The following is a 22,407-nucleotide window of genomic DNA, read 5'->3' on the forward strand; positions in this document are numbered from 1 at the left end:
CAGGTGGAGGCAATGGCTGCCCTTCTTCTGTACTATCTTTTCAAGGATGTTTATATTGCAGACGGCTTTGGAAGAGAGAGCGTGTCACTCCCTAGGGCAGAGATGTGGGCATGTTTAGTGACCATTAAAAATACACTGGGTTCACTAAACTCAAGGTTCCACACTGTGTGTGGAAACATTACTTGGTCCTCTTTGTGTTTCTTAGTGGGAACTGAGGCTCAGGAGACTGGTCAAGAAAATGCTAATATATTCATGGCAGTCTCACTACATACACTGCCAAAAGAAAAAGACTTTCAGAACCATATTGCTCATTATTTGGGCCAAAAGATCCCTCAAGTACTCTGCAATCATATATCGTAGAAAATTCAGTGATTGGCAATGACTAAATACACAATAAGATTTTGTATAATTGCAAGTTAATTCAAGAAATAAGCATTAAAACCCAGTGTAAGCCCCTCCAAACCAGTCAGTATGATAGCAAGAATATAAACATTTCATATTTTTTCTAAATATCAGTCCAGATATTTTTATCACACATCATTTGTAAAAAGAAAACACATATGCAAAGATATCTTTTACGACATTAACAATGTAAAACATACACACATCAACACACATTTCAAAATAATCTGATAACTTTACCAGAGAGGAATGACCACTAAATTACAGTAGCATAATTGATTCCATGGAATTTCACTCAACCATTAAAATAACAGAGAAACATTTATATAAAATGCTTAAAAAATAAAAGAAACTCTGTGATAATTTCAACATTAAACACAGCTTTATAAATCCCAAAACTGGTAAAAGACACCAATATATTTTAAAATGAAAAGCTGTAAGAGAACAAGTGTGGTATTTTCTTCTTCCTAATTTCTTTCTCTTCATTGCTAATTTTTAAAAAGTATTCAACTTAATAAACTGTAATTTATTAAATACCAAGTATGTGCCAGATAATAGTGAGGTGCTAGAAATGTAACCACAAGGTCCTCGTCCTGGAGTGGCTCACAATTTATAAAGTGTTAGTTTTTGTGTCAAAAGACAAGTTACTGACAAACTTTAAAATAAGGTACAAAAAAACAAACACTGCTCACTATTAGGTTGTAAGATAAGACTACCTGGTGAATAAGCCATGTTCTAAAAGCTTTTCCTCACAGAGAGCAAGACAAGGCTTGCTTCTTTCTTTGGAGAGTTCTACCCTACTGTGTGCAAGTTAGGGCAACAGAGGTCCCAAACTTGCTTAACATCCTTTTAAGGACCTCTGCCATTTCCAAGGTCTCTAGAGAGACACTCCCTGAGAAAGAGTCCTTCTGGTTCACGGAGAGTGCATGCATGTATACAATGCATGGACAACCACATATGTGCCAGGCAACCTAGAGTTGATTTTGATAGAAACTCCACACTCTATACAGATCTATGCTCCTTCTCTATGATTCTCTCCTCCAAGCATCAAAAAACCCTTATTGACTGAGCTGTATTTATGCCACAGTCTTAACAAAGACTTGCTTTACCCCTCAGAGGGAAAAGGCATAAATAATAAATTTGAGGCTTGCTGTTTTTACTTATGTGCCCAAAGCTATTTATGTTGACATTTAACTCTGTGTGTTGGAGTACAAGAGTGGGAGCAGGCATGGAAAGTGCTGTACTGATAAAAGAAACCCATCCAGGAGAAAACACTCACCTATCAAATACACTACTTGCTGGGCTCTGGCCTGATGGCAGGGGAACGCTGTGCACAAAAACTCCTTTCTCTCCCTTTATCCCTCACCTCATTCTAGCTTTCTGTGTAAACATAAGTTTGGGTGTCTTTTCCTGAAAAAAAATGGGATGAATCTAGGACTCTGAAATGGTACTCATCTCTAACGTCTAAAGCAAGAAAAAAGGGCAACAAACTCTAGCCCGGCTTGCAGCCATGCTGAAATGAAATAACTTCCATCTTTTACTGGACTGTAAAATAGCGCACATGCATCTTGTTGACTGTCCACTACTGAGATAGTCATTCCTTTACCAGAACAAGAAGTAGCATCCGTATGTATCACTGGCTCTCCTACTGAGACAGTAAGGGGAGAAGGGGCAGGTGGAATCCTTGACCATCATTCTAAACTTCTAGTGTGGGATGTGTTAAAACGCCAAAAAATATTAAAAAGTTAGTTGACAAACATAATTTGGAGGCCTTGTAATGTTATTTCTCTGTGTTTTTTAACCTACACTGAGTTCATTCAGAGTCACTAGACTGGCTATACTAATATACACAATTGAGTAGGGGAAAAAAAGATGCTTTATGATTGTAGTTAAGGACCACAAAATCCAAATTATATAAAGAAGGAAATAAGGATATCAACAGTGAAGAGGTCAATGGGATGCAGTAACTAGAGTGAGGGGGGTAAAAGTCAGCACGTGAGGGAAGACAAATCAAGACTTAGGAAACATATTGGTAAAGATAAGGACTAGGATGTCCACAAACTAAGATGGAGTGTAGGAGGAAGACTGATATAGAAATAAACAGAAACAGAAACGGTGGAGAAGGTGGATTTAACTAGGAGAGTGCCAATTTCACCATAGCATGACAACACACATAAGTAGTAGTAGAGAAAATACTAAAAAACAATCTACATGCACAAACACTCTTAGAGAACTATTTCTGACATTACTGAATGTACTCAGAATTACTAGACGATATTCTCAAAAGGAAGCAATCAGATCGCCTTACTCTCTGAGCTGTTTCTGCTGCTGCAGCCGCCATGGCAGCAGCCTTGGCCTTCTCGGCTTCATCGTATGTAGGAAGGGAGGTAGCGACACTGTAGGGAGGTGGCACGGGATAAAACTCACTATAAACTTCTGAATCTGAAGAAAGGGATTAAAAAAGGACAACCATTAAAACAAACTATTTAATAAAATTTTTATAGTCAAAAACATAATTTAATAATTTACAACAGGCTACTAAAGACTATTACTGCTATTTGTAGTCTTATTTTATAAAGCTAGGTAGTATGTAAGTTACTAATTCAATCCTATGTGTTAGTTTAGTCCCGTATCTATTATAAAGGGAAAAGACTCATAAATATCATCTAAAGGCTGTTACAAAAAACAAAAATATCAAGAATGAAATCTGAAAATCTGTGCAAGACAAGGGAGGTGAGAAAGTCATCACATATGAGCATCCATTCTACCTACTGCTATGCTCAAAGAATTTAATTTACTTGCTCATAATCTCATAGCCTAAAAGTAGAAGTATCAGGAATAATAACACTTGTATAGTACTCATTATTTAATATGCCACTTCTATAGACATTAATCCTAGCAACTCTCAAGTTCAGAAAACTTAAGGAATTTGCCCAGTATTACACAACCAACAAGTGGCAGAGTCCAGGGATTTCCTAATTACCAATATTTGCTCTCATAACATGTGAGGTTCATTTTTTTTTTACATGTCAGTTTTAGCAACTGTCCAAATCTCTTCAGCAAACTCAACATTTCTCTTTCCTAAAAAAGACTGGTGATTTTTAGTTCTTTTTTACTCCTCTCCCCCTCTTCTCATTTTTTTCCATATCTACCTAGTTTTTCAAAGTTTCTTTTTATGAAGAATTTTTCCCTCCCCAATGTTTAGATGATTTTTAAAATATCATCTTCAGAAATATAACACAATAGCAAGGGGAGAGTGCTAATTTTACTTTTTTTTTAAGTTTATTTATCTATTTGGAGAGTGACAGAGACAGAGCAAGTTGGGAAGGGAGCAGAGAGAGAGAGAAGGAGAATCCCAAGCAGACTCCACACTGCCAGCACAGAACCTGATGCGGGGCTCGAACTCACGAACCTGTGCGATCATGACCTGAGCTGAAACCAAGAGTTGGACGCTTAAGCAAATGAGCCACCCAGGAGCCCCAAAGAGTGCTAATTTAGAAAAAAAACCTGCATCACTTATCACCAACTTCAGCAGTACAGGTAAAGCGATACGTACAGGTTGATATACTGATTAGACTCATGCTAGCATCACTGCCAAGAAAATCAGACTCTCAAAGTTGTCCACACCCCAATGTCTGACATCACTTTCGTTATTTCCTCGATTATAAATACAGCATTTGCACATTTTCTATATCAGTTTATAATTTTCTCTATCAGAATTTCTGGCATTTCCACATGAAAACACATTTCACTCTAGCAATTCTTTTCCTTTTGTATTTTAATGTATACTGGTTTTAAAAGAAGTTTTTTAAATGCTATCAATAAGAGCTAAGGATATGAAGCTAGGCAATTTTTAATCCAATGACAGGTAATGCTAGTAGCAGCAGAACACTGAGTACCACCAAAATGGTACAAGGCTCATAAATCCTTAGAAATGACTTCTTATTCAGATGTAAAAACACCACACACAGTCAGGAAAATAGATTTCTTTAGTTCTGAAGCCTCGAATAGAAGCAAAATTTAAGTGAAAGCAATGGTTATAAATTTTAAGGCAGTAACATTAAAATTATAAATTTAAAAAGTGGAACAATGACATACATTACCCAAAAGGATGAGATCTTTTACATTAACAACAGATATGTAATTTTTGAAAAGTTTTTACTCCCGTGAAAGGCAAAATGAAACTAACAAATGCAATGCAAACTGGGAAAAAGCACTGCTATAGTTTTAACTTTCACTGGTTAATTTTACTTATTTTTTATCTACCCTTTAAGGCAGCAGTTCTCAACCAGAAAATTTAAAGTCTGGGGAGCTCCAATCCTAGCTGCTCGTCTTAAGCTGTGTGACCTCAAGCAAATCACTTAAGCACTTTATGAAGCTCTACTTTCTCATCCATAAAACCAACTCAGCAAGGCTGTTACTTGCTGTTATATGACAGGATTTAAGAGTAGTCAAGAGGACTCTGTAAACTGTAAAGCATTATACAAATGTCAACTATTATTATTGATGGCGCTCAGATCTATAAAACCAGTCATAAAGTGACCTACTGAAGAACATAATCTCCACAGAAAACTGGTACTGTCCATGCTTAAAATTTAACAGTAAAAGGCTGAAGAAAAACACTATTGATGTTTTTCATTAAAGAGAAGCAAACTTCTAGAATTACTCAGTTCTTGTGTTCAATTACAGTCATGAATGGCCTTTTAGTACAAGTGTAAAAATAAGGCCAGTAGTCACACAGATTATAAGAATAACTGAATACCTAGGTAGCAGGACAACCTGTCTTACAATGGAAATTTATCCAATCTCTAAAAATGACATGATCTGTGTGGCACCTGGGTGGCTTAGCTGGTTAAGCATCTAACTCTTAATTTTGGCTCAGGTCACAATCTCATGGTTGTGAGATCAAGCCCCATGTCAGGCTCCACACTAAGTGTGAAACCTGCTTGGGATTCTTTCTCCCTCTCTCTCTCTCTCTCTCTCTCTCTCTCTCTCTGCCCCTTTCCCACTAACACTGTTTCTCTCTCAAAATACATAAAAATTTAAAAAAAAAAAATGACATGCTCCATTATCAAAACTATTCTAGAGCATAGAAGAATGAGAAGCTTCTCAATTCATGCTATGTTGCTTCCATACGTAATATTAATACTAAAACCACAAAGACAGTACAAGGGTTAAAGATCCCACTAATAAAATTGCAAAACTTTTGGGAAAAAAAACATTAACAAATATAAATCCAGAATGGATTAGAATATGGTAACAATTTAGTCTATGAATGCAGAAATGAATTGGCTTAAAAAGAAATCTAGTGGGGCGCCTGGGTGGCGCAGTCGGTTAAGCGTCCGACTTCAGCCAGGTCACGATCTCGCGGTCCGTGAGTTCGAGCCCCGCGTCAGGCTCTGGGCTGATGGCTCAGAGCCTGGAGCCTGTTTCCGATTCTGTGTCTCCCTCTCTCTCTGCCCCTCCCCCGTTCATGCTCTGTCTCTCTCTGTCCCAAAAATAAATAAATGTTGAAAAAAAAAAAAAATTAAAAAAAAAAAAAAAAGAAATCTAGTAATAACATATTTCATTATGTCAAAAATTAAAGGAGAAAAAAACATAATTCTGTGATAAAGACCCAAAAAGATGACTTCAAGGTTTCTGGCCTAGTGGAGCCATCTACCGAAGTGAAGACAACTGACAAGGAAAAGGTTCAGTGATGGAGGAAGAAGCCATTGACAGTTTTAAAGGTACTGAAACCTCCTTTATTCTTTCAAACTCTTCCCATCAAGAGGTGGAGACTAATTGTCTTGAATAAAGACTAACCCCAGATATTCACTTCTAACAAATCAAATGTGGCAGACGTGACACTGTGTGACTTGAGTGGTAATGCCACAACAGGTGACACAGATTCTATTTGGCTTGTTCTTGGAACTCAGCCTCCATTCAGTGAGGAAGCCCAGGCCACAAGAGGTCACGTACAGGTGTTCTGGCCAACAGTCTCAGCGGAGGCCCCAGCGGAAGCTTGCATCAGCTGCCAAATATGTAAATAAGGAAGCCTCAAGATGACTCCAGCTCCAGGTCACCAAAAGATAATAATAACATGAGATCCTGGGAGACAATCACATAACTGAGTCTAGCCCACCCCAAAAACCATGAGAACTGATAACACTAAATGACTGCTACTTTACTCTGTTTTATGGTAGCTTGTTATACAGCCAGGCATGGTGGCCACAAGAAAAAAACCTGTAATTTCAATCTTAGCATTGTCCATCATTCAAACACAGGCAAAGCATCAGGAAAATAACTCCTTTTCTTTCTTCAAGACTACCATCAAATAGATTTATTTTTCTTTTACCTAGACTAGAATAGCAAATTCACTGCACTATATTCTGGAAACTCGTAGAATAATGGAAAAAAAAATTAGCCCAAAATAAATTTTAGCTAGCACCAATCCAGCTGTTAAATCCTATGGCCAAAGACAAATAAAACTGATATAAATCAATATAAAAACTGTCCATCAAACTGGGCACTAAACAAGCACATTGATCAAATAAACATTATATACAAATAAAAGGAGTAAGCATTTACTAAATTAGTGAGAATACCTTCGTAAGAAAGTCATTTTCAGCAATTGCATAAAACTGTAAATGGAAAAAGTAAATGGTATGATCTTTTTACACACCCATATGGTCTAGATAAAATTTGTAGAAGCAGAAATGGTAACAAGATAAGGTTGGCAGAAGTTTGAGAAGTATTGATATTGATTACAGAATAAGAGATAAGAAAGATGAATACTCTAGTGAAGGGTCTTCTAATATTAAAATGTTTCTTATAATAGATTTAAAAAGTGTTTCCTAAAGAATACATAAAATACGTAGAGATTATTTACAATCGTATACAAAAGCACATTTAAAAATTTAAATATTTATTTTTGAGAGAGTGCAAGCAGGGGAGGGGCAGAGAAAGAAGAGGATAAAGGATCCAAGCAAGCTCTGCACTGACAGCAGGGAGCTCCACGCGGGGCTCGAACTCACAAACTGTGAGATCATGACCTGAGCCAAAGTTGGACACTCAACCAACTGAGCTACCCAGACGCCCCTAAACTTTTTTCAATTATATAATGATTAACTCCAAGAAACAACAAATGTTTGCAAGGATGTGCAGAAAAATAAACTCTCATGCACTGCTATGGGAATGCAAACTGGTGCAGCCACTGTGAAAAACAGTATGGAAGTTTAAAAAGTCAAAAATAGGGGGTGCCCAGGTGGCTCAGTCGGTTAAGAGTCTGACCTCAGCTCAGGTCATGATCTCACCATTCATGGGTTTGAGCCCTGCGTCGGGCTCTGTGCTGACAGCTCAGAGCCTGGAGCCTGCTTCCAATTCTGTGTCTCCGTCTCTCTCTGTCCCTTCCCAACTCTCACGCGTGCTCTCTCACTTTCTCTCTAACAACTAAATAAACATTAAAAAAAATTTTTTTTAAGTCAAAAATAGAACTACCCTATGATCAAGTAATCGCACACCACTGGGTATTTACCCAAAGAACATGAAAACATTAATTTGAAAGGATATATGCATCCCTATATTTATTGTAGCACTATTTACAATAGCCAAATAGCCAAATTATGGAAGAAGCCCTAGTGTCCACTGGTAGATGAAAGGATACAAAAGATATGGTGTGTATGTATATAGTGGAGTATTATTCAGCTTTTTTAAAAAAGAATGAAATCTTGCCATTTGCAACAACATGGATGGAGCTAGAGAGTATAATGCTAAGTGAAATAAGTCAGGGAAACACAAATACCATATGACTGTACTCATATGTGGAATTTAAGAAACAAAACAAATGAGCAAAGGAAAGAAAACAGAGACAAACCAAAAATGAGACTATGAGATTATTAACCATAGACAACAAACAAATGGTTATTGGAAGGACGTGAGTAAAGGGATGAGTGAAATAGGTGAAGGGGATTAAGAGTACACTTATGATGAGCACTGAAATGTACAGAACTGCTAAATTATTGTACACCTGAAACTAATATAACACTGTCTGTTAACTGTACTGGAATAAAAGTAAAGAATAAAAAATAAATTATATAATGATTAGCTTAGCATTCCTGGGAAAATACAAATTGTGGCCGGAGAAACTGAGGAGGGTATTTCTTTAGAATGACCTGAAAAGATAAGATGAACAGTAAGAAGCCAGAACCACTGTCGTATGTCCAGGGATTACTACCATATGTATGTGATAACATTATGTACACCCTTCACCTCCGTTCACACATACCACATTCCTGCTCACACTCAGCATCAATAATACCTTGTTTTACAACTATGTAAGTAGATATACACAAACACAAATATATAAAAATATGTCGTGTATATACAATGTATTTATTTCTTCCAAAAGCAATATGCTACTCTGTTGGAAATAGTAATAAGCATAAGCAAGTTTATACTTATAATTTTTTTTGAAAACAACAAGAATATGAGGCAAGTAATATATGAGTAAACATTTCACAAATTATCCTTGGGAAAACCTTTTTTTAAAAAATCATAAAACCAGGAAGCCTCTTAACAGACTCGATAATCACACAAAACCATACTGGTTAAAAAAAAAAAAGGAGATATTAAAAATATTACTTGTCGTTTCAAACTAGAAACAATACCTGAAGTTGTAGGTACTTCCACAGTAATACTGCTATAAGGTGGAGGAGAAGAGTCAGTTTCAAGTACTGATGCAGAAGGAGCAGTCTGCGGTGTTGAGTTTGAAGTCGATGGTTGCTCTACAGCAGATGACTCTGAATTATCCTCTTCATTGTGAAGCTAAGAGAACAAGGAAAAAGAAAACAATAATGTAATTCTCATTATTATTTTTAAAAAATTTAAGCTGATTTTCAAAGACTGTTTTAGGCAAAGGATCACTTTTTAGCTAAAAACAAAGAAAAATAGCATTTAAAAAGATGAACAAAATTTGTAAGAGACCTAAGCAGTCATTAAAAAATTGTATTTTTGGTAGTTTCTCTAAATAAAATTGAGGTTCAAATTAAGCACTTGTAAAGAAAAAAAATCATGACTAAAATACATTCAAATCCATTCAATCCTACAGTTAATTATCATCTACCATGTATTAATCGCTACAAAGAAAACAACTAATACAACCACAATACCATTTCTATTACACTAGCATCTAGGATAACTGAAATGTAACCTGAATTAATAAAATGAAATAATAATATATAAACATTTCAAAAATACAGAATACTCTAAGGAGGTCTTCTCAAGTACCAGAAGAATTACTTATCAAGCAAGATGAATCAATGTGTATATAAAATCTTGGAAGACGCTCTTCAACACAACAAACGGACTGAAAGCTCAGAATTGCAAAATAATACGTTGGACTGTATTTAACTCATTTAATCCTCACCACATATCTATGAAATAGTATTATCCCCATTTGACAAATTAAAATGGGGGAAGGGAACAACCCTGAAAGGGCTAGAGTAACTTGCTAGACATCACAACAGCCAGGACGGGTAAGGCCAGGACTCAAACCTGAGCAGCAGGGCTGCAGACTTCTTACTTCATTTACAAGTAACCTTTTAAAAAGTCTTTCAAAAACTTTAAATTTGTTAGGAGGTGATGATAACGACATACAGTCAAACTAATTCAAGGTCAACCAAAAGCATCAGTATCTAAAAAGTGACTCATCAAAAAGGTACTATAATTGATCCCTATATTTGCAAAAGAGTTCTTATTAACTATTTAAAAGAATTTTAATATAATTTATTGTCAAGTTAGCTTACAGTATATACAGTGTGCTCTTGGTTTTGGGGGTAGAATCTCAAGATTCTTCGCCTACGTACAACAGGCAGTGCTCATCCCAGCAAGTGCCCTCCTCAATGCCGATCACCCATTTTCCCCTCCCCCCAATGCCCGCCCATCAACCCTCAGTTTGTTCTCTGTATTTAAGAGTCTCTTATGGTTTGCCTCCCTCCCTCTATTTGTAACTATTATTTCCCCTTCTGTTATGAAATATTTTAAGATACTTTTAAATCTATTAGAACCTTGTTTTGAAAAGAAACTACAGGTCTTCAATATTATTCAATTTTCACATCTTAATTTATTCTTGTAAAGAAATTCAATGTTAAAAATCCCCCAAATAAATTTTGTCACAGAGCAAAACTGTATAAACACAAATCTGAGTGTTGTGATGTGGTGAAATGAACATGCACTTGGAGTTTAAAAAGAGCATGCAAATTCTTGCTCTACCTTTTAGGAGCTTTGAGAAACCTCTTCTCTGTGCCTCAGTGTCTCCAAGTTTAAGTTCTAAATGCAGCCAAAATCCTCATAGGATTGTAAAATAATATTTGGAAGGCACCTAACATTAACCTAATACACAGAAGGCATTTAATAAATACTAGTTTCCTCCTTCTTCCCCTTTAATATACTTTATTCTGCGACCTGAAATAATTGGGTGCTATCAGTCCAATAGTCACTCATATGCCTCTAAAAAATTAAAAATATATATAAGCAAAGTAAAATTTACTTCACTGCTGTTTGCATGTGTCTTGGTAAGTGATCTCACTAACACAATACTTTTGTCAAGTTCATAAATTTTAACAGAACTGCCATAAACATACCTAAAATCACTTCTCAAGTTACTAAGACAGTTTTTTTCTCCATGACACCAAGGTTTATGTGACAGAATTCACTCACAGAAACTGAACTGTAAGGTCAAATAATCATAAAGTGAATTTTGCATGAGCTTTGTATTTACCTGCAGTTTTCCAAGCAGGCACTACACGACCACCCTCCTGACTAGCAACACTGCCTCAGAGTCACAAAGCATCTTCCATGTGTCCTAGTACAAGTTACGCAGGGAACACCTAACTTAGTCATCTTTGATCATATTTTGAAAAGCAAAAATGTTAGACGAGCAAATTAAGGCAAATAAAAGTGAAGTACAGATATATACTAACATTCACAACTAAACAATTAACAGCGACGGTGTCAAAAAAGGAAACCACTGCTCCATCGCTACCATTAACAATGCAAATGTGGGTGAACTATACTAAAGAAAACGCCTTATGACAAAACAGCTCTCCTCTGGTTCCTAAGAAACACTCCTTACCATATCAAATACATAAATGTGTTTCCCAGAATGACCAACTCATTTTTAAAACCTATCAAAATGTACTCAAATAACTGCAATAAAAAGAGTTAACTACAGATATTTTTATATATGATCTCAGAAGTAGAGCTCGGAACTTGTTAAACATACCCTAAATTATTTCAAATGCCCTACAGTTCCAGTTTTATTTTTAAAAAAAATTATACAGTGAACATTTGCCATGTATCAATAGTAAAACCCAATAACTCAGTCAATAATGTCTATCCACTGTAGCAGAGTACTTCCAAAATGCAATTTTTTTATTTGATCTCTTTGGTGCCTCTGTAAATTAACCTACTTTGAGTGCCTTTTAACTAACTCCATTCAAGGGCTCAAACCAAATCACATGTTTATCAAAGCAGACAGTGTCATTTGTGGAAATTTTTCCTTAATCATGCTGTGCAATGGTTCTATTTGACATTCTGTAAGGATTACCATAAACAGCAAAAAAAGGGGCAGGGATAAATAGAGTAGGACCTACATATATACAATAATGAACAAGGCACCTCCAAAGTTATCTTCCTAGCTTATCCTATTTATAAGTCTCCTGAAAAAAAAACATGGGCACAGGAAGGGGCACCTGGGTGGCTCAGTCAGTTAAGCCTCTGATCCTTGATTTCAGCTCAGGTCATGATATGGTTTGTGATACTGAGCTTCATATAGGAGTCTTTATCTCCCTCTCTCTCTACCCGCCCCTGGCTCACTCATGTGCTCTCTCTCAAAATAAATAAATATTTTTTAAAAATAGTACATGAAAAGTAAAACATGTCTTTTATATAGTGACCAGGGTGATGAAAAGTTGCACAGGGAGCCACAGTTTTTTAGCCTGAAGGATACTAGGATAACAAGAGGGCTATCTTCAACATACCTGTAGCTAATCCTTACTGATGTATGCTGAGTATTTTTAATGGTAAGACAACCTTAACCATTATGATTAACTCTACCTTGCCGTCCAGCCTTCTCATGTGTAAACTACTATTTATTTTCCTTTAAGCTCTCCTATGCTATGGCACTTCACTCTATCTTAAGGTGATAAAAGATTAACGTAATAACTGTGAGCTTTGCTTCTGAGAAGCCAGAAACCTAATGAATGTTTTCTAAACATACCAAGATGAGAATGTATGGATGTACTATGAAGTGTTCAGTGAGCAGTGTTTGAAAGAGAAAAAAAAAATTGTAAGTTATTGGGGGGGGGGGAAGTACGTGAAGAACTAATGTATATTTTGTATACTACCATATTCTTACATTTAATTTTAGCACAAAACAAAACTGGGAAGAAGAGTTCGTAGATGCAAGGAGATAAATTTTACCTCAATAAAAAACCTTTAAAATTTTTTAATTAGATCTTTTAAATTATTAGAATGCTAGCTTTTCTGAAGGGCAACACTTTCAGGCAGATTTTGGATGACTCTCTGGCAAGGCTGCAGACCATAAGAGTTTTTTCCCAGAAGAGTTTTTCCCAGAAGAGTCCTACTTTTTATATCTACTATTGCAGGGCTCCATTCAACTTAGCATTTTCTCCACCCCTTTCATTCTTAAGAAAACTGAATGGTCAATTCAATAGTCAACCTATATATAATGGGATTCTTGCCCTTTATATAATATTAATAGATGGCAAAGGCTGCTATAAGATAACATGACTCTAGCAAAAACCTATGGTAGTCTCTATCATTCTATGTTGCCTTAACACCTCAATTAAAGGAGAAAACAGATTAGAGTTGCAATAAAATCAACTGGTAGAGTCCAGCTACTCATTTTAATCACCCAAGAAGAAAATGAGCTACCTTATCTATGCCTCTAGGGATAAGGTGATAATAGCAGGAGGTAGGAAATCCCTGCAGACAGCACAAGCGATCTAAACCAATAGCGTGGAACACAGGTTCCCACAAAGCACCGCTGCCTGGTATATGAAGTTAGATTTTCTACCAATAAAACTAAATTATAGCAGTCTTCCTTATATATATAAATATGCTATTAAGCAAAGTAACAGAACTGTCTTAATGTTAGGGTGTTTTTTCTTCGCTAAAACTTTCCTGTCTCTGGACATTTATCCACTAATGAGAGCTAGCTTATGATAAAGCAAAAATATAAACAATTAGGAAAGAATGTATAAGCAATGAATGAATATTAATAAAAAACTGTCAGTTGGCAAATCATGCTTAATTTTCAGCTTCTTCTCTTGAAAGTACAGAATTTTAGTTGTTTTATATTTCATAATATAACATATTTCTGCTAGTAAAACCTTTCTTCTTAGCATGAAAGAATATCATTATTTCATAGTGCTCCACAAACGGTACCATGAGTTCTAGATGCTCCATCACCTGAACAAGGCTGCAAAACAGCTATTTAAAACCAAGTGTCGGGGCACCTGGATGGCTAAACTGGGTAAGTGTCTGACTCTTGATTTCAGCTCAGGTCATGATCTCATGCTTCATGACTTTAAGTTCAAGCCCTACATTGGATTCTGCACTGACAGTGCTAAGCCTGCTTAAGATTTTCTCTCTCTCTCTCTCTCTCTCTGACTCTCCCCTGCTCACACTCTTTCTTACAGAAAAATAAATACATAAACTTAACAACAAAAAAAAAGTGTCATCAGATATTTTATCAAGGCACATCTTAGTTTTCTCTTAAACAAATAAGGGTTTTGGTTTCATTTCAAAACTGCTATTGTCTGCTTCCAACACGTCAACTGAAAAAAAGAACTGAGATCTCAGACATTAAAATAGAGTGAAACTATGAAAATAAATGTCACCACACATGAAATAAGCCCCTAATTCAGCAATCAGAATTTGAACATTCAAGAGCTTTTAAAATCAAAACCATTTAGGCACAAGAATGAAAAACAAGATCTAGTCAATTCTAATTGCAACCATTTCCTTCCAGCAAACTACCACTTGCAAGTCTGTACTGTGCTTCAGGATGCCCTGTGGGGGCTTAGGGACCCTGACAACCTCTAATTAGATTTGGGAATGTTTCCACCTTCCCGATCAGATCATAACCTTCAGAAATTTAGAAAGTATGCTTTATTCATCCTGGTATACCCTAAAACAGGTAGCTGAGTGTAGAGCTTGAGTAGGCTTCACATAAAATAGTTGTCTAAGCCTCCCAGAGTTTTTTTACCAAAATGGGGGAGGGAGTTTAGTCAAGTAATAGATGCACTTAACATTTCAAGATCAAGAATCATACTTCATATATTTCTATGATTTCCTCGGTGCTCTACATATAGTAGACACCTGAAATATTTAGTCATTCAACTTTTGTGGGCAGTTATTATTAGTTAATAAGAAAATGTTTGTTATTAAGCCTACTAAAATTAAACCATATTTTCAGAAAAAAATCTCTGAATTACATTAAACAAGAAAATAAATTCCAACCCCACGTCACCCAAGTCTTCAGAAAAACTACACTAGAGTCAGCCTTTCTTACCACAGCTAGACAAGACAACCAACAACAAAGAAAGTCACAAAAATCACATGCAGCTATCCTCTCCCATAAGCAAATCAATGAGTTGGCAAGGGTAAGGGTCACTGGATTACAAACTACCTGAGACTGTACGTACAGATAGAAGCATCAGGGACTCAGAGCACAAAGAAGTAACGAAAGTTCATACACAGGATTTTTACTCATCAAAAAATAGTTTACTATGAAAGAATATAAGTACAAAACCAAAAACAGGTCATAAAAGGGGTGATCTTTTGATAAAAGTTAGTAGAAATGAAAACTCTAAGAAAACAAATTTTACTGGACATAAGAAACAAAACAGCATCACACAGAAGGAATATAAATTATTAATGAAAAAAAGAAAATATTCCTAATAATTAAAAGAGCACAAACTGTTAGGAAGGATAGTGTTGGGACTCAAACTAGTAAGAGTATAAATTCACTGAACTACCTTGAAGAGCAATTTGGCAATTCCTATGAAAGCTGAAGGTGTGTAGGATACAATCATTCTACTTCCAGATGTCAACACTAGAAAACTCACTAGGACATAAAAATACATGTACAAGATTGCTTTCAGCAGTACTATCTGTAATAGTAAGATACTGAAAACAACAGTCTGCCAGCAGGAAATGAATATTATTTCATGATTTTATAACACAATTCAACACTTTAAATTGATGAATTCGATCAATATGAATCATCATAGATAAATCTTTAAAACATTCCAGGTGAAAAAGCAAGCTGCAAAAGTATAAAACAGCAAAAAAACTGTAGTAAGTACATTTTCACATAAATCTAAAACCTATCTATTTTATTTAGTAAAAACATCCATAGAAATCATATACATCAACTTCAAGATAGCGTACAAGGAAGAAGGGGGAGGCATGAATGCAAGGCTTTAAGCATACCTTTCCTTAAAAAAAGGAAAAAAAAGTTCAAAACTTGAAACAAATATGACAAAATGCTATTATCTCCATTTGCCATTATCTCCACAGTGGATATAAAACTATCTTGTATATTATTTTCTGTACTTTTATGTTTGAAATGTTTCATAATTTTAATATTTACATTTAAAACAAAAAGTTGAGCTGACCAAGTTGTCTTCCATGTATATTTATAGCACCCACGACTCCTTAAAAAAAATTAATCCACAATGAAAAACAGGCAATCAGAAAATGAGTCAAATACAAAGCAAAGAGAAAAGTATTAGGAAAAGATATGGTGGTTAGCACTGAATCCTCTTAAATACAGAACTAATGCTAAACATGGAGCTAAAGTCTAAGTTGCTGGCAGAAATCAGGGGAGCCTGGGTGGCTCAGTCAGTTAAGTGTCCAACTCTTGACCTTGGCTCAGGTTATGACTGCCCAGTTCGTGGGATGGAGTCCCACATTGGGCTCTGCACTGACAGTGCTAAGCCTGCTTGGGATTCTCTCTCTCCTCTCTCTCTGCTCCTCCCCTGCTCACGCTCTTTCTCTCTCTCATTCTCAAGATAAATAAACTTAAAAAAAAAAAACAAAAACAAAAACAAAAATCTGGAGCGCTTAGGTGGCTCAGTTTGTTAATAGTTACGTATCCAACTCTTGATTTCAGCTCACATGATCTCATGGTTTGTGAATACTTGGGCTCTGCACTGACAGCCTGCTTGGGATTCCCTCTCCCTCTCTCTCTCTCTGCCCCTCCCCTGCTTGCACATGCTCCCCACCCCTCTCTCATTCTCAAAATAAATCAATAAACATTAAAAAAAAAAACTTTAACAAAAAAACCCAAAAAGCAAACATTACATAACCTGAAAAAGTAAAAATATACGTAACATAGAAATGAGGGACTGAGGAAAAAAAGAGATGAGAGAAAGTATCATTTATCTCATCTATCACAGCTGGGATTTAATCTCCAATACCTAAAATTAAAACATGCAGTTTTTTTTAAATTATCGTAATTCCCTACTGGTTTTTGTATTTTTTTCTTAATTTTGGTGAAATCTTACATAACTGAACAGCTCTGTGTTAAACCTTTATCTAGAATTCAGCTGTTCATTTAGATTTTTTTCCCCTGGTGTTGAATTCAAACAAAATCATATTTCATGTTTTCGTTTTTTAAAATAGCATGGCATTATCTTATTTTTATAACATTATTCCTTTCTATAAGCACAAATGAAATTATGCACACCAAATGCTAACATAAGTTATTTCTGGTTGCTAAGGTATGGATGCCTATATTGCTTCTTTCTTTGTACTCTTACTGCCTACATTTTTAAAAATAAGTATATATAACTTTTTAGAAAAATTAAAAAGGTCATTACAAAAACACACTTTAGTTTAGTAATTCTTACTTTAAGACTACACCCAAACAAACTAATCAGAAACTTAAAACAAGACTTCTTTATAAAGCTGCTCATCACAGTTTTACAGTAATGGAAAACTGGAAACAATCTATTCATCCAAATTAATATAGGAGTATCAAAAGAATGGAACCATTTAAGATGGTGTTTCTAACAGGATACTTAATGACATAAGGAAATGATCATGATATAGTATTAAAAAACTGACAAAATTGTGGATAAATTATATATTATTCTATGTTTAAATAAGAAAAAGTGTTTCAAACTGACAGGTGACAAAATGGGCAGCATGAGTGCTTGCAAGTTGTACTTTATGTTTCTTTGTTTTTTACTTTTCTATTCTCTCCAAGTTCTCTAGAACTGAGATGAAAGTAAGAAACATTCGTTTTTATTCTTAAGACACAAAGTGATATATTAAAGACATTTCCATCTATGCTTAAAGAAAGAAGTTTCTGTAAGCTAGAAAACAGACACTATAAAATTAAAAAAAAAAAATCACCACATACTCTACATACATCCAATAACCTTTTATAACCATTATCTTTACAAGAAAAGAAAGTCAGGTATATAAACTGATATGATCATCTTTATTTTCCATCAATTAGTTAATAGCACTAATACATAAAGTAATACCAATATGTACCCATTTTCGTGTGATGATTTTCTAATAAAACACACTTTAGAGGCCAAAATTACTCATAAGGGCTTTTTCTTGGTCTCTTATCCATCTATAGCAGAGTTTGCTTTATGGGGTCCCTTTGCCTTTGTTAATCACATTACATATTCATGTACATCATTTACAAAGTCATTCTGTTTGCACAGGAACACTATCTAGTCCTTAGTACTCCAGTTACAAGGATGGCACACTTACATCGTCAGCAACATGCCGCCAATATTCTGTTTTATTCAACAACTCAGCTAATAAACGACTCTGCAAACTTTCCACAAACAACTCTGTGAGAAAATGCTCAGTAAGCACCCAGTAGAGCAATAGTAGTAAGCTACTATGGCAGTGACTGTTGTGCTGGTCAGTTTGCTTCCACTATAGCCCTATGTTTAAGTGTAAACAGTACTTCCTCAATCCACACTAAACTCTAGAAATCAGATATTTCACATTATCTAGATTCTGTATGGTAGGAAAGTGCAAACATGATGGGGACATATCAAAGGACATGGGAGATGAAAGAGGCAACCACTGGTCAAATCTGGGATGAGCTCAGCCTCATAATAAATGGTAATAGTATCAAATTATAACCAGTAGAATAAAATAAGAATCCATTAATTCATACTAATATAAATGAATAAATAAACTGGAGGCAAGGAAATGTTTCCTTGTACAACTCTAAATAAATGTAGAAGAAATGAAAGAACTAGAAAATTACCATGACGACTACCATAGGTATAACTATTTCAGGCAATAATAACCAGTAAATTCTAAAGCCAGTTAGTGAAAGTATTGTTAGGAAAAAAATGGACATTTGTGGAGTATACTACAAAATAGCAGATGTGAATCTTTCCAAAACATTGTCATGAAAGACTTAAAAAATTAGACAACTGTTCCAGATTAAAAGAGACTAACAGAAGCACAATATTTAATAAAGAGCTACATCCTGATATTATAAAAAATATTTTCTTTTGCTATAAAAGATCTTAGGGAAACTAGTGAACTTTGCAGATTATATTATATCAATGCTACTGATTTTGATAATTTGCACTATAAGTTTATAAGACAATGCCTTTGATTTTACAAAATATACACGGAGATATTTAGATGTAAAAGTACAGCATGTCTGCTATTTACTTTCAAAAATGCTTGGGGGGGGCGGGGGGGAACAGTGTATGTTTGTACATATACATACAATGTAACGGGAATATCACAAAGCAAATATAATAAAAAATCAACATCTGAAGAAACTGTATACACGCTATACAGGATTCTTTGGAATCTTTTTCCACACTTTTTATAAGTCTAAAATTATTTTAAAATAAAAGTTAAAAAACAAAGTGCTATACAATAAGAAAATAGAACAATATGTTGTACAAAAACCAACAGATTAACTTAAACTCTATAATCTGGCTTCTAACAATTTCCATTCCAGCATTAGAAATCCTATAAGATCATGAAAAACCTCCACACCTTCAGTCACTTTAGAAAATGGTTTCTCCACATTTAATCAAAATCCAACTTCCCCGGATGGCATTACAACCCTCAAAGGCCTCTCAAACAAATATGTCAATCCTCCCACAGCTCCCCCTTATCCGGGAACAAGAAGAAAAGGGACATTTTCTTGGATATTGCCAGATCTAGATCAAGAGGCTCTCTTAAAGTTTACACTATCTATACAGCTTGTTAGACCCACTTACATCTTATTATTACTATTCACAAGGGTCAAAAATCATTCCCCAGTTAAGCCTTACAAGCCAGCTCTCTACCCCCAACATCCCCTCTGCCTTAAGTCCTACTATGTTACAGGATCACTAAACCAACTTAACACCCCAGCTATAAAACAGGAAGTGATGATATTCAGAGTTGAGTTATCCAGAGACTACCTCAGTTCACCACTTTTCCTGACCTGACAGTCATCTATTCCTGCTTCTATAAAAAAGATTTCTACATCTAGTACTTGGTTCACAAACTCCTGGCATTTGCCTTTCTCACTTCCTTACTTCCACTAAGTCTATTCTTTGGGCCCTCCATTCACTGCCACTTGGTTTTACTTTCTATCCTATGCAGCCAGGATTATAAAGTGAAAAATTTACATGACACACTCAATTTTCTAGCTCCTATATCCTCTGCTACATGTACACTACTGAGATCCAATCTGGAATGAGTCTCTCTGCTATTCTCCAGGTAGAAAGAGGAAAACAAATCACACAATTGTGCCACGCAAATTTAGTTTCTCATCTCAGCAGGGCCATCAGAATAGTCCTCACCACGACAGGTGTTTCAGCTCTGTCAACCTCCTATCCTCCACTTCCGACCGTGGAGCTCAGTCAAAATCTTTGCTTCCTACTTCACAGAGGAAAACAGGTTTTCAAGCAAAAATTCCTTCAACTTCTCTCCCCTGCATCTCTAAATTTAGCATTATGGCATCCATCCTAACATATTCTTTACTCCTAAATGCCAGACAACTGCACAGAGAAGATCCTGCCTCCCAAAGGATCATTTTCTCTTTAAATTATGTCTCTCCTTCCTTTCTCCACTAATTTCTGCCTCTCTACCCACATGTATATTCTATTCATGCCATAGTTAAAAGAGAAAAACTGCCATCAGCTAAAAATAAAGTTTTTTTTCCCCTGTGCTTTTTGAACTATTTCCATCTTGCCTTTCTTTCCTTCCTTCAGTGACAAACACCCTAGAGAGAGAGAGAGAGAGAGAGAGAGAGAGATCTATTCTTACTCTGTGCACTTCTAATTCTCATTTCCTCTCAATCCATCACCAACTGGCTTTCACTCAAAGAGCTCTTGCTAGGAACACCTACCTCCTAATTGTTAAATCCAAAAGCCTTTTTTTCAGTCCTCATTATAAGAAAATCTTTAATACATTCAACTCGATTGAGTGTACTTCTAATTGGTTTTTCTTTAGCCTCCACAGAACTATTTCCTTCTGGGTTTCCTCCTACCTCTGACTACTCATTTTGTTTCTTTTGTAGGGGTCCTTATTTTACTCTGCCAACTTTAAAAAGTCTTAGCTAAAACTGAATCAAGAGCTGTGGAGACTGCCTCGAAGACACAGACTGGACTGAAGCTGGATAGTGTGTAATTGATAAGATTTAGTTTCATTTACCAAGGGCATAAGCAACTAACCCCATGTAACAATGCTGAAAATGCTATTACAAGCATTCACCATTTAAAAAAATAGCACAGGGGCGCCTGGGTGGCGCAGTCGGTTAAGCGTCCGACTTCAGCCAGGTCACGATCTCGCGGTCCGTGGGTTCGAGCCCCGCATCGGGCTCTGGGCTGATGGCTCAGAGCCTGGAGCCTGTTTCCGATTCTGTGTCTCCCTCTCTCTCTGCCCCTCGCCCGTTCATGCTCTGACTCTCTCTGTCCCAAAAATAAATAAACGTTGAAAAAAAATTTAAAAAAAATAAATAAATAAATAAATAAAAAATAAAATAAAAAATAAAAAATAAAAAAATAGCACAGTGTACTGTCTTCTGATTTCACATTCTCTTAGATGGCTGCGTAGCTGCTAGTGAATAAACTAGAAAAGAAGATAACCTGGTATCAGAAGATCTAAATTTCCTACCCCTCCTAACTGCATAATCTTCACTGGTCTTTGGGCTTCATCTTCTTTCTGTGAATCATTCATTTTCATTCAGTAGTCAGTTATCTAACATCTACTAAGTGCCTAATATGTTCTAGGTACCAGACTGGGTGCAAGAAATGGGTATAAATTCCAACCCATCAATCCCTAGAACTTCTAGCTTCTAACAACTAGGAGCTCTAGGCAAGGCCATGATACAGTATAACTAGGGCTACAACAGAGAGAATAAAGGAAAATAAAAGTCTGTATCGTCTATCACAGATAAACCAGAGAGCCAAGACCAGCAAGGACCCAGGCCTGAAACATCAATTTTCCCTCAGCAAACACAGAGAAGCTATGAACAGAATCCTCAAGCAAAACTAAATACAGTAATAACAATTATGAGAAAAGCTGTTAATGATTCATCCAGGAAGGATAGCAAATGCCAAGATGCCACTACAGGCAAAAGTCAAAGGACTCATCCATCAGTGTTACATGCAAAAGCAAACCTTCAAAAGTTGGCTGATAAATCAAATACATATCAGAATATCAATCACAGAATACAAATCACAATATCAGAAGCCAAACACACACACATTCTCTCTGTTCCTTTCAAAAAATCATGTGTTTCTACACTGACTCACACTATGTATTTTATTCCCATATAAATATTAGTTATTCTCATGCTATAGTGATCACTATATTGCCACATTTCTAAAGGCATGGTCAATACAGAAACACCATTATGCCTAGGTTTTCCACACAACTTGATGTGACTGCTGGCATTTTCTAATAAAAATTTACACACATGAATTCCATTACTGTATT

The 22,407-nt window shown here is 35.7% G+C and overlaps 1 protein-coding gene across 1 annotated transcript in view; it reads right to left on the reverse strand.

Annotated features, from left to right (window-relative positions):
• Positions 1-22,407, reverse strand: part of NDFIP2 (Nedd4 family interacting protein 2) — a 63,751-nt gene that overhangs the window by 24,889 nt on the left and 16,455 nt on the right. Inside the window, exons 2-3 of the mRNA XM_025925077.2 lie at positions 9,051-9,207; positions 2,711-2,844 (exon numbers count right to left, since the gene is read on the reverse strand). Coding sequence (XP_025780862.2) covers positions 2,711-2,844; positions 9,051-9,207 — 291 coding nt within the window. The remainder of the gene's footprint in view (positions 1-2,710; positions 2,845-9,050; positions 9,208-22,407) is intronic.

The sequence above is a fragment of the Puma concolor genome, chromosome A1 (assembly GCF_028749965.1).
Source record: "Puma concolor isolate L17-30 chromosome A1, mPumCon1.1.hap2, whole genome shotgun sequence".
Classification (NCBI taxonomy): domain Eukaryota; kingdom Metazoa; phylum Chordata; class Mammalia; order Carnivora; family Felidae; genus Puma; species Puma concolor.